Genomic DNA, 13,554 nt, shown 5'->3' on the forward strand with positions numbered 1-13,554 from the left:
AAAACTACATGATGATAAAACTTGATATTATGTTTTTCATATAATAAGTTAAACTAATATTCCAAACACAAGAATAGTTGGACTTCTCCTTTTTGTTGATGACAAAGGGAGAGAAGTATGATGTTATGCATAAGTTTATGCATAAGTTCATGATGACGTGTTACAAGTATTTATGATGAATATTGCAATAACTTGAATTCAGTTTGAATTCAAGGTTCTATCAATATGGCATATTGATAGGGGGAGTTTGTTTAAACTCCGGGAGTTAAGTTTAACTCCGTCATCAAGTGGTTGTCATCATCAAAAAGGGAGAGATTATTGAATCTCGTATTTTGATGATGAAACTACTTGATATATGTTTATTATTTAATCTGCGTTTTGAGTGACGCAGGATGCTTCGATTAGGATGAGACAATTAAAGCAGGAAAATCATGTTGTGCCGGAGGAACATGTCAGAAGATTGGACGTCGGGCCGGTGGATCGGTCGACGTATCGACAGAAGGCTTCGGGCCGTGAACTCGGGCATCGGACCAAGAAGAGCGGGTATTGTGCCAAGGATATCGGAGTTGCAGAGTCAACTGGCCGATTGGGCAATAGGCTGCAGGAGAGGACGATGCGCCGAAGAATCGGACGAAGCGTCGAGGGACCAATGACATGCCGGACAACTTGGTTAATTGCTTAGGATTAATTATCTCGATCGAAGTTTTGTTTTAAGTGTGCAGGATTAACTACGATGAAAGTAAGATATGCAGCAGGAGTTACGCCAAAATCAAGACAAAGATCACGTTGGGAGTTCGAGAGTTCGACGGAAGTTCGGACAATCGTCGGAGGTTCTATGGGAACAAATCCGAGAAGTCCATGAGCTTGCCAAAGAAGCTTGTTGGAACTCGCCAAGTGGATCGTCGCAAGTCCAGGAGTTTGCCGGAAGTCCGCAGGAGCATCACCGAGGGTTCATCGGATGATCGACGTAAGTTCGCCGGAAGCTCGCCGGAAGAAGCGATTGACGCACCGGAGCAAGTTGCAGTAAATGTCTTAGGAAATATCATAGTTAGCATAATGATTAAGTTGGAAATGGGAGGTGATCCCATTAACTTAATCTTGGGGCAATTGGGCCCCTGAAAAACCCAAATTGGACCGAATGGATCAACCCATTCGGACCCTGATTTCTGCCAAGCGGTTGAACCGCCCAAGCCAGGTGGTGGCACCGCCTGGGCTCAGTCTCCGAGTGAGACTGGGCGGTGCAACCGCCCCTGACAGGAGGTGGCACCGCCTGGGCTCGGTCTCCGAGCTCTAGCTGAGCGGTGCAACTACCTCAGTCAGGCGGTGGCACCGCCTGAGCTCGGTCTTTGAGCTCTGGCAGGAGGTGCAACCGTCCCTGACAGGAGGTGGCACCGCCCGGAGGATCAGTCTTCGAGCTCTGCTAGGTGGTGCAACTACCTCAGTCAGGCGGTGTAACCGCCAGATCCCGAAATTCCAGGAATTGACAGTTTTGAGCTCCAAATTCAAACTGGGTTGGGGCCTATATGTTGAATCTCGTATTTTGATGATGTACATGTCTCCAATGGTCTCACTTTGTTTCATCCAAAATAACTCATAAGTATGAACTAAAAGATTAATTTTGGACTCCTTTACTTTACTAGTGCCTCGTGAGTGATTTCGAGTGTGTGCCAAATATCAAAAGCCATTTTACAAACAGACACTCGATTAAACTCGTTTTTATCTAAAACACAAAATAATACATTCATGGCCTTGGCATTTAAAGCGAAAGTCTTCTTCTCCAACTCATTCCAATCATTCATTGGAAGAGAAGACTTTTGAAAGTCATTTTCCACAATATTTCATAATTCAAAATTCATAGAAATTAGAAAAATTCTTATTCTAGTCTTCCAATAAGTGTAATCCGTCCTATTGAATATGGGTGGACGTGTAATTGAGTAACCCTCTTAGTTGCCGATAAATGCCATCTCTCTTAGGTTTCAAACCAAACTTAGAGTGACCTTGCTCTAATACTAATTGTTAGGATCAAGAGCGGCACTAAGAGTAAATGAACACCAATCTCGTTCGTTCGTTGAACACTAATTGCTCTGATACTAATTAGTGCAGTGAAAAAAATCGTCGGTTTGTAAGATATTCGTTCATTGAACACTAATCTTGGAAAGCGTTTGACTTTAGAGTAAATGAACTAGTAATTAACTTAGAAAGTAATGACAGTAATGGAAAGCAGAATAGAAATGAGCATACCAAAATTTATAATGGTTCGCTATATCCACATCTGATTCCTCCTCCATTGAGATCACCGATATCCACTAATGATCTTTTTTCAATAAGTGAAGACTAACCACCTCTTTACAGTGTTTTTTCCTTTTCACGGGTTTAGAAGATAACCCTTACAAGCCTCACACCTCTTCTTGGATGATTACAATGCTAAAGAGAGGGAGGAGGAGGACTCTTCTCACTTTTATAATAACTTTAACACCCCAACACTTTGATTTTTTTCACACTTTGATTGCACATTGTTACCCTTTCATGTAGAAAAGGGTGGGGTATTTATAGGCCCCAATGGCTTCAAAATTGGAGCCAAAAAGTGCCTCATCCCGGATTTCTGGGATATTAACTGTACCATCGCTAGTATTGGGCGGTACCACCGCCTGACACTCTGACATTGGGTGGTACCACCACCTGACAGAGTTCTCAGAGACTGAGCTCTGAGGGTACCATCGCTTGATAGGCGGTACCACCGCTTAGCATGTAATAACTGCCAGTGGTACCACCACCTAGACCACTTGGGAGATTGAGTCCCAAGCGGTGCCACCGTCGACCGTGACTTCAGGTGCTGAATGAGCTATTTCAACTGGTCCAATTCAGCTGGCCACTAACTGAGTTAGTAGAATTACCTCCTAATCCTAACTTAACTTATAGTCTAACTACAATAATTAAGATATTTAACTAAGTAATCTCTATTCAATGTCAATTGTTCTCTCTACGAACTTCTGGTAAACTTCTCGGTGAACTTGTGACGAACTCTCGATGAACTCTCAGCGAACTCCCGACGAACTCTCGGCGAGCTCCCGACGAACTCTTGGCGAGCTTTCGACAAACTTCTGACACATCGTTTGAATCTTCAACGTATCGTCCGATCTTTGACTCCGACCCAACATCTGGTTTATGCCTTACCACTATCATAGTTAATCCTGTACACTTATCTCAATATATATATTAGATCAAATAATTTATCAATTGATTTCATCATCAAAATCTAAAATTTAATACTAACCTGTATAATAGGAAGAACATATCAATGTGGAATATAACTTCTTTTATAATTTCTATCTTCTATCATGAAGTAGTTTACCTCCTTGCAGAAGGGCTACTTGATTAATTAAGAATACAACACTATCAAATGCTGATCCAGTCCTAAGGTTTTGATGCTGGGCGAACTCCTATGTCTTATTTATGAAGCCATAAAATGAATTCTAGGTGCCGAGAGGAAGGTATATCTAGCACAAGCTCTTCATATCATACCAATGCCATCACATGGAAGCTTCCCCTTGCAGACGTATCCCCTTCTTTTCTGCTTTTTCTTCTGCTGTTTCCTTGTTCTCCTTAGCTTCTACTAAACACCTTTTGTATGGCTTAAATCCCACTTGATGAACCTTTAGCTTTCGATGTCCTATGCTGCCATTGCTTCTTATACACATTTCTTCCTTTGTGTCACCATTGAGATGGTTAGGTTCAGATCTTGCATTCTTGTTAAGATCAACAGAAAATTTGCCAGCATCTCCTTTATTTATTATTGTTGCTATTGAAACGAAGAATGAAACAGAGACCTGAGGATGTAAATGTTGCTTCCATTCCCAGAAAGTAGTTCAAGGGTCCTAAATCTTTGAGGGAGCATCGATCAGCCAATTATTTTAAAAATGTTTGAATCTTCGATGGATCATTACCTATAACAATAATATCATATACATATAATAAAAGATATATTGCATTTCCATGTTATTATCGTAGGAATAAAGAGGTATTAGACTTAGAGTTGATGAAGCCAGTTGATATCAAAAATGATCCAAGTTCAGTATACCAAGCTCTTAGAGCTTGACGGAGTCCATAAATGGTTTTCTGTAATTTGCAGACATGTCTCGGATACTGGTGATGAACAAAGCTAGGGGGTTGCTGTATAAAGATGTCTTCAGTTAGAGTCCCTTGTAAAAAGGCATTGTTAACGTCCAATTGTCATAAGTGCCAGCCTTTGGAGATGGCCAAACTTAGAATAAGCCGAATTATTGTGGGTTTAACTACAGGACTAAAAGTCTCTATGAAGTCAACTCCAGGTCATTGATGAAACCCTTTGGCTGCTAATCGTGCTTTATATCGAGCAACGGACCCATTGGGGTTCTGCTTAATTCGGAAGACTCATTTACACTCGATGATATTTTGTGTAGGATGAAAAGGTATAAGAGTCCATGTGGAGTTATGGAGTAGAGCATTATATTCTTCACACATGGCTTTACGTCAGTGAGGAGATTTTTGGGCTTGAGTAATTGTGATGGGTTCATTGGTCTCGGGAGAGGATTTGGTGATAGCACGCAGGCCAAGAACCTGACGTGGTTTAAAGATATCACTTTTTGAGCGTGTTGTCATTGGATGTCTAGGAAATGTAAGTTATGTTATTGATATGGGTGGTTTAGAGGTATCGATAGGGGTCGGGATAGGCTGAGATACATCAGTGGCACTAGATAAAGAAGGTTATTATATTTTTGAGGATATTACTTCAGTAGTAGGGGAGGCTTATGAAGAATAAAGATGAGAAGGAATAGAGGGAGTAGGGAGCTATTGAACCGAGAGAACAAAAGAGTGTGGATCTTAAAGAAAAGGACTGGATGGTGTGGGAAGAGGTTCGTTTGAGGGGATCGATGAGAATACTTCAGTGATGTATATTTATTGGAGTAGCTTGCATGGGAGAAGACTCATGATTTTAAAATAGAATGCAGACTCCATAAAAATAACATGACGTGAAGTAAAGACATTTTGAGTTTTTGGTTTATAGCACCGAAAGACATTATGTTCAAGAGAATATCCTATGAAGATGCAAGGTTTAGATCTTGGTACTATCTTGTGTGGGGCATAGGAACATAGCCACGGATAACATAAACAATCAAATATTCTGAGTTTTTGAAGGTTTGGGAATGTAGAAAATAGTTTTTCAAATAGAGACTGGTATTGGAGAACTGGAGTGAGTAGATGATTTATAAGGTAAATGGCAGTTTAAAAGGCTGCAGGTCAAAAGGTTGCTGGCATGGAAGCTTGATGTAGAAGCGTGAGACCAGTTTCTACGATATGTCGATGTTTGTGTTCAGCAGAGCCAACTAGTTGAGGAGTGTGTGAGAGTGACTTAAGTATTGGATACCATAGTTTGAGAAGTAGGATGTGAGAGCTTGATATTCGCCTCCACTGTCAGAGTAGACTGTTTTAATTGTAGACTGAAAGAAGTTTTCGACCAGTTTTTTAAAGTTGGTGAAAATTATTGAAACTTCTTATTTATGACGGAGAGGGTAAACCCATGTGTACTTAGTAAAATAGTCTATAAAAATGATATAAAATCTAAACTTGTCAAAGGAAGTGACGGGAGCAGGACCCCAAACATTAATATAAATAATTTCAAATGGTGTAGAATATGATATGAAGGAAGAACCAAAAAGGAGTCTATGACTTTTATTACTAAGACAAACATCATAATAAAATCTATTATTTGTAGGAGTAGAAAGAAAATAACGAGAAAATAATTTATTTTAGATAGAGAGAGAGGGATGACCAAGACATTGATGCCACATATCGATTAGAGCTGCCACTGAGGAGTAACCAATGGGCTATTTGATTTGTGGAATTGACGACCATTCATAAACATTATCCTTGTCCTTACTCTGGCCTTGAACTAAGGGTGCCCGAGGTATTATTTTGTTTATAAAATTGAGAAACGAAAATAAGATTTCGTTTAATATGAGGTGCACATAAAACATCATCAAGTGTAAAAGTTGTGGTAGGTGAATTAAGCATTGTAGAACTAGTATGAGTAATAGGAAGTCCTTTACCATCACCGATGATAATGTCATCATAACCACTATAGTTGTTGTGGATCGACAAGTTCTATAGATTAGAGGTAATGTGGTGGGATGCGCTAGAGTCCACGATCCAATTATGATCAGTAGTGGTTGGAGTAGTCATGAGATTTGCTTGAAGCCAATGTGATTGTGCAGGAAGTCAGGGTCGATATCAACAGACCTTTGCAGAGTGATCGACTTTATCATATAATTGGTAGACAACTCTTCGTTGGTTTGTGTGTTGAGGGTGCCAGGGCTACTGATGATTGAAGTAGCTACCTTGGTTATTGTGATTGAAATGTTGATAATGTGGAGGAGGGGTTTGGTTGGAGCTCAAAGGTTCAGGAGGCATCGTTGTCAAACTTTTGTTGATAGTCAATCAGCTTGTCGTAGAGTTCTTCAAACGACATTGGTGAATCACGTGCCCGTATTGCTGTTACCAGTTCCTTATACTCGTCTCCTAGGCCATCAGTTCTTTATACTCGTCTCCTAGGCCATTAAGAATGTGGACAGTAACTTTATATTGTGTAGATAATCAACAACAATACTTTCCTCTTGTTTTGTTTTTATAAGTTCGGATAGGAGATTAAACATAGGTTTGACAGCAGTGTCACAAGGATATGAGTGGGGCGAGAGATCCAACGACTGAGGCTTAAATTGCTCGAAGAATAAGACGATCCTAGCGTAACCATAATTTGTGGTCTGGATTTGATATTGGACTGGGTGCTCTTGGGATGTTGATCATCGCTGGTGGACAAAGAGAGTCATCAAGATAGCCTAGAAGATCATATCCAAATAAAAGATTAGAAAATTAAGCACGTAAGGATGCATAGTTACCATCTTTGGATAATTTGAAATTTGAAGGGCCATGTGGATTCCACAAGATATGGTTACACATATGGTTACACAGTAATGAAGAATTGGTTACACAGTAATGAAGAATTGGAACAGTAGAGGTAGACGATGAAGACATACGGAAGATATGGACTGCAGTAATGAAGAAGAGTTCTACAGTAAGTTCTACAGTAAGGAGGAATCAAGAGTACATGCTCCCTTGGAAGCAGGGAAGCTACCGTAAGGAGGAACCGGTGCTTGTCCCAGTTCCGTAGCTTGTCAGTTGGTTGAAGAAGAACTGCAATCGGTATAGTTCAGAGAACAATGGCAGAGGAGGGATGGCTGCAATCAGACATCTCCATTCTTGAACACGGAATGGAATGGATGGGGTTGGGAGTCCAAATGCGTGCAGACTCGCCACTCCTCAGGCTGGTCCCAAAGACGACAGGACCGTCAATCGAGTCTGTGATAGAAATCAGAAGCACCGTCTCCTCGGCGATGGGCTTCAGATCGGAAGCAACGACGCCGTAATCGACGAGACCTGCGCGGGCTGTGATGGAGCGGACACTAGGCAGGGCCGTGTAGTCTGGGTGTTGGTGGTCGTTGGAGAAGGGGGTGAGGGCGGCGCAGGTGATGAATGGACTGCCACCGAGGAAAAATTTGGTAGCGGGAAAGGGGAAACTGCTGCAGACGAGGAGAAATTTGACGGCGATGTGATGTCGGATAGTAAAAAATTTTCTCGGCGTCGACTCGATGAGGGTGCTGCAACAGTAGCAATGGCTATTCACAATTTCTGCTTTGATACCACGTTGAAACGAAGAGTAAAATGATAGAAACAAGGAAAGCATATTCCAATTAATATCACATGAAGTCTATTTATATATGGTGAAAGAGAATATTTCTTTAACTAAGCAGAGAGATTTTCTCATGCTGTTGAAGAAATCTCTCTGTTATCAGAGAAAATCTCTTTGCTGCTTCTAGCCTGTGGTGGAGAAAAGCTTTGTGGCAGTACTCCTCTCTTGAACAGTTCTTGGAAGGCAAATTGACCCTGACAACAATGGGACTCATTAGACATAGCGATGAAAATTTTTCATTGCAACCTCTTCAGACACCTCCTTCCAGGACTCATTCATGTTTCCACCAATTATGAACCTGCGGTTGTTGATCTTGCAAGCTGCAGAGTCACTGGAATACGCTTCTTTAGCCTCACCATCTACTTTCTCATGTTTCTCTATGGTATTCATTTCTACTTCACTGCTTGATGGTGTGTTTGATCCACAAGAGGAACAATCCTGTTTCTTCTTATTCCTTGCCTTATCTGAACTATGAAATCCAATGAATACCGATGGTGTGAACTTGTCGGACCTAGTGCCTTTAAGCTCACTTGAGTTCTCACCTCTTCCACTATCATATGAGTCTGATGATGACAACAATGATTTAGAAGAGTGATGCCAAGGCTTTAGATCCTCAACTTGTTTTTGGTTTCCAACTTTCTCCCAAAGGTGCCAACATGTCCTTGAAGTTGGGCTGTATCCGTTGAGGGGATGGTGGTTGTGTTCAGAGGAGCAAATGCAAAACCAACAAGAGGAGGGAACATGGCAAGAGGCCCTGAGCTGCCCACCATGCAGCTGCAACTGCAACTGTAACAGCAGCAATTGCCTCCAAGCTTGGAGTTGGATTCATATGCCTTCCTGGAATTTCTCCAGCTAGGAATTCAGCAGTTGACCGAAGGGAGGTCTCCGCCTCCGCAGATGGCCATAAAGATGCTGCCATGCTTGCTGCAGCATGAACTGCTGGATTTTGTAACAATGTAGAAACAATAAGACTTGAAAATGTAGATGAGATGTTTAGGAATGACCTATAAGCATCTTGACTGCTCTGGAAGTGAGTCAAATGTGTGAAGGCTGGAAATGGATGATGCACAGAACGAATTATCGATACATTCTGTACTGGTATCGCAAACGCTATAGGGTTCATGGATGGGTTAGCATTTGCATGATCCCCGACTTGGCCAGTTACTGCAGTAGGGTTTCGATCATCTGAATCTTCAGTGTCCATGCTTTTACCATTTCTGCCAATAATATGTGTAGCAGGTTTCTTTGGGTGGGTTTGATCCCCTTTTACAGTATTCTTTGAGGTTAAACCTTGAAACACTGACGTACTTGCACCATTTCCTAAGACTAAATTGATATGTGGATATATACAATCTCCTTGAACGCCTGTTTCCTTTCCACTCAAGGATTTGCCCTTTTCACTTGGCTCCTTGTTCAAGGATTTGTTAATTGCAATCTTATCTTCCATTTCCTCTGTGGATAAGAATTTAGTATATTTTCTATAATTGGAAGAGCCCTTGTTTACAGAAGAGATGGAAGCAGGCACCGTATCTTGGAAGATATTAACAACTTCCGAGTGACTACGATCTTCTGAAATCTCTTCATTTTGCAGCTTCTGTGCCATCATGAATTTCTGGTCAAAGCAGCTAACTGAGATAAAATTTTGTGTAAAGTACAGAAAACACAATGCTGTTGTGGAACAAATGAAAAGCGTGTATACAAGTGTTGACCTCTTGCAGTGCATCACCTTTGATGTCCATTACTTTATTTGTGCTTGGTGATATTGATTTTAATGGCTTCCCACTTGTTGTTTCATGAGGTGCGAGAGCTTCCTGCACCAGACTTTCGTGGAAATCCATCGTTTGACTTACTTTTAGGTCTTGGATGAGGGATGTCTAAATCATGTTCTTGTCCAGGAGATATACTTTTCTGAATGTTAGTGAACAAACACTGACGAGTCAACATGGCTAGGCTCATTTGTGGACGTTGGGAACCTCTGGTGGAACTATTAAGTTGATGGAGTAGTTGTGCCCTTCAAATGTGTCGGGCGTCGGTTGAGGTGGCAAGGTCGGCCTGAGCCTCACTACGGGTGGGCACTCCAGGGCCGGTCGATATGAGCGTTGTTCGTGGGAAGGCGCGTCCACTCTTCCCCTCGGATGGTTGGAATTCCTCCTGATGTGGAAGCCTCCTGGAGATGAGAGGTGTGGGTTGACACTCGACGGGTCCGACTCGTTAGGTCACCCTCCCCTGTATATCGAGCACCGTCTGCGGGAAGAAGGCATTCGTGGCTTGGTGGTGATCGCCTCCCTACAAAAAGGCCCTCGTCGGGTAAGTCCCGACTTTGGCCCCTCCGACGAGCAAGTTAGATTCGTCCCGAATCTTTCCTCCCTTCTTTCTCCTCTCCTTGTCTGGTCGGGCCCGGGGGTATTTATACCTACGTGCGGGAATTGGTCGGGCCTGGGTCCGGCATAGCCATTGGCTCTAGGGGTAGAAGAACCTCTCTAACGAGATGGCATCTTCAGGGGTGCTTGAGCGTCGTCAGATGACACCGCCCCTAGCTCTTGGGGTGGTCAGGCCGTACAGTAGTACCGTTAGAGCTTTAACGTGGCGTGCACCCCACGGTTCTGGAGGCGTATAGTGGCGCGTTACATAGGGCCAAAATACGCCCTATCGCCTCCACACACACACACGCCCCCACCCCGAGGCGTGCCGACGGATCATTGGCGGTCCGGGAGGCATGCTTGGGTTTAAGGGGTATGATAGCACTGGACTTTTTGCGGGAGGAACAAATTGATTCGTCGGGGGTAATTTAGGGGGGTCAATCCCCTGGTGTGGACAGGGCTGATCCTGCTGGATGGGGGTGTTATGGAGTGAAGCCGAGACGTAGATGTGGGCAATTTGTGATTGGCGCGGAGTGACTCAGGTAGCGGGGTGCGGCTCAGCCTAGGGCGCGGCTCGGTCGTCGGTGTCGAACCTGGGGGTCAAGTGCCTATGCTCGTTTTCGGGTTTTAACGTCGGCGATCACTAACCGAGAGTGATTTAGTACGCTTCAGTCGGAAACTAAGTGCAGTGACCGAGAGGGTGGATCTAGCCTCGAGTCGAGCATGAGAGCCAAGTTATAAGATCGGCTCTGCATTAGTTCTGGGGACCGAGTTGTGAGCTCGACACCGTATTAAGTCTAGGGACCGAGTTGTGAGCTCAGCATCGTATTGAGTCTGGGGACCAAGTCGTGAGCTCGGCTCCGTATTGAGTCTGGGGACTGAGTTGTGAGCTTGGCTCCGTATTGAGTCTGGGGATCGAGTTGTGAGCTCGGCTCTATATTGAGTATGGGGACCGAGTTATGAGCTCGGCCCCGTATTGAGTTGCCAATGGGTCGCCAGTCGGGAGCAACCTAGAACGACTCGGGTGAGAATCGAGCTTGGGTTGCCGACGGGTCGCCAGCCGGGAGCGATCTGGAGCGACCCGGGCAGGAATCGAGCTTGGGTTACTGACGGGTCACCAGTCGGGAGTGATCTAGAGCGACCTGGGCAGGAATCGAGCCTGGGTTGCCGACGGGTCGCTAGTCGGGAGTGATCTGGAGTGACCCGAGCAAGAATCGAGATTGGGTTGCCGACGGGTTGTCAGTCGGGAGCGATCTAGAGCGACTCGGGCAGGAATCGAGCTTGGGTTGCCGACGGGTCACCGGTCAAGAGCGATCTGGAGCGACCCGGGCAGGAATCGAGCTTGGATTGCCGACGAGTCACCAGTTGGGAGTGATCTGGAGCGACCTGGGCAGGAATCCAGCTTGGGTTGCCGACGGGTCGCTAGTCGGGAGCAATCTAGAGCGACCCGGGCAGGAATCGAGCCTGGGTTGCCGACGGGTCGCTAGTCGGGAGCGATCTGGAGTGACCCGGGCAGGAATCGAGCTTGGATTGTCAATGGGTCACCAGTCGGGAGCGATCTGGAGCGACCCGGGCAGGAATTGAGCTTGAGTTGCCGATGGGTCGCCAATCAAGAGCGATCTAGAGTGACTCGGGCAAGAATCGAGCTTGGGTTGCTGACGGGTCACCAGTTGGGAGCGATCTGGAGTGACCTAGGTAGGAATTGAGCTTGAGTTAGGTCATACCTGAATGCTACCGTGCCATGTGGCGGGTCAGGCGGAACGTCACGGGGCACAACGGGAAACTTCATTTTGAGTGGCGCTTGGCAAGGGGTTTCGAATGAGGGGACATCTTTGGTGGGGAGTCCGAGGTAGGCGTATTTGGGGGATCCGAGGGGTTGTGACGGGCCTTAAATGTCGCGGCTGTTGCTCTCCTCAGGAGGCCCTAATCGCCGTCTTGTTGTGGGTCACGCCTTTCATATATCCCCTAGCAAGGGTGGGTTGTCGTCACTCTTGTGATCAGTCTTTCGTTTTGTGCTTTTGGCTCCTTCCTTGCAACCTCGCCGCTCTCTTTGGTTCAACTTTAGTCCCTGACGACCGGGCTTCTTTCTCGCGACTTTGAGATCGAGATGTCTTCACCTTCATCTTCGTCTTCCTTCTCGTCCCCCCTTCCCACTCCTTCTCCTTCTCCCCCGACTTCTCCTTCTCCTTTGGCGAGTTCTCGTGATGAAGTGGTGAGCGTATCCTCGGGTAGTGCTTCACCAGGGATTTATAAGGGCACCGTCGAGCTGGAGACCCTGAAGTCTTTGCATGATGTAGACTCGGTGGTCACCGAGGACCTCCTGAGAGTGCTCTATGACCACTATCGCATCCCAGAGCATTACCGCTTGCACGCTCCTTGTCCGAGGCAACGGCCATATGACCGGTTCCCTAACTGATTCGGTCTGACGGTGGGGGCGCTCGAAGCCGGCCTATGGTTTCCGATGCACCCCATCATTAGGGATTGCCTTTACTTCTGGGAGATTTCCCCATCCCAAGTATCACCCAACTCTTGGCGGTACTTAGTGATGTTCATCTGGGAGTGTCAGGAGGTTGGGATTAAACCATCCCACCCTCTCTTCCTGACTTGCTTCCGCTTGGGGAAGGGACCAAGCAGATATTATCTGACCACTCGAAGCGGTTTCAAGATTAGCGGTGCACCCTCCAATAACAAAGGTTGGAAGAGGCACTTCTTCTTCATCAGTTGTGATCAAGAGTGGGGTTTCAGTACCGGGTGGCCCATTCGGTCCATTGATAACGCCCTCGCGTCGCTCCTTACTAGTGACACAGCGCTGGTGGACCATCTGAGGAGCATCCTGTCCTCTTCTCGGGTAATAAAAGAGATGACCGAGGAGTGGATGGTTGGAGCTAAGCTGAGCCCCGCCACCGGGGGTATGGATATTCGCATATAACGGCTTATTTGTTCATTCCATGCCGTCTGATCGCTATCTGTTCTTGCAAGAATGGTGGACTTACGATCAATGATGAGGACGACCAATATCAAGGCCGTCGAACCCCTACCTCGAGACGGGGAAGGTTCTGGAGGCAAGATTGTCCCGTTGGAGGGGACTCCGAAGAGGGCGCCGGCATCACCAGCAATGGGGCGCCCTCCCAAGAGGACAAAGCTGGCAGTCCGAAAGACACCGGCCAGTCGAGCCACACGCTCGAGCACTCCCCTGGCATCATCCAGGACCCCTGTCTAGGGAGAGGGCATGGGGAGTGAGAAGGGGAAGGGGCTGGCCGGATCATCCGGTGGCGACCCTCCCAGGAGGGGGCCGGCATCCCCCTTGGCGGTGCAGGAGATGTGTCGCATCTTCTCCTAGCCTGAGGGTGGGCAGTTTCAAGCCCAACTAATGGCCGACCTTCCGGTCGAGGAGCCAGGAGACCCTTTCGC

At 45.7% G+C, this 13,554-nt stretch overlaps 1 protein-coding gene across 1 annotated transcript; it reads right to left on the reverse strand.

Annotated features, from left to right (window-relative positions):
- Window positions 1–7,996: 7,996 nt before the first annotated feature.
- LOC135616375 (protein CCA1-like) lies at window positions 7,997–9,621 on the reverse strand. The gene is made up of 3 exons (XM_065115562.1): window positions 9,510–9,621; window positions 8,525–9,412; window positions 7,997–8,346 (listed from the first exon to the last, which is right to left on the reverse strand). The coding sequence occupies exons 1-3, from the start codon at window positions 9,619–9,621 to the stop codon at window positions 7,997–7,999; spliced, it is 1,350 nt and encodes a 449-aa protein (XP_064971634.1).
- Window positions 9,622–13,554: the final 3,933 nt, after the last annotated feature.

This window comes from Musa acuminata, chromosome BXJ2-7, assembly GCF_036884655.1.
Source record: "Musa acuminata AAA Group cultivar baxijiao chromosome BXJ2-7, Cavendish_Baxijiao_AAA, whole genome shotgun sequence".
Lineage (NCBI taxonomy): Eukaryota > Viridiplantae > Streptophyta > Magnoliopsida > Zingiberales > Musaceae > Musa > Musa acuminata.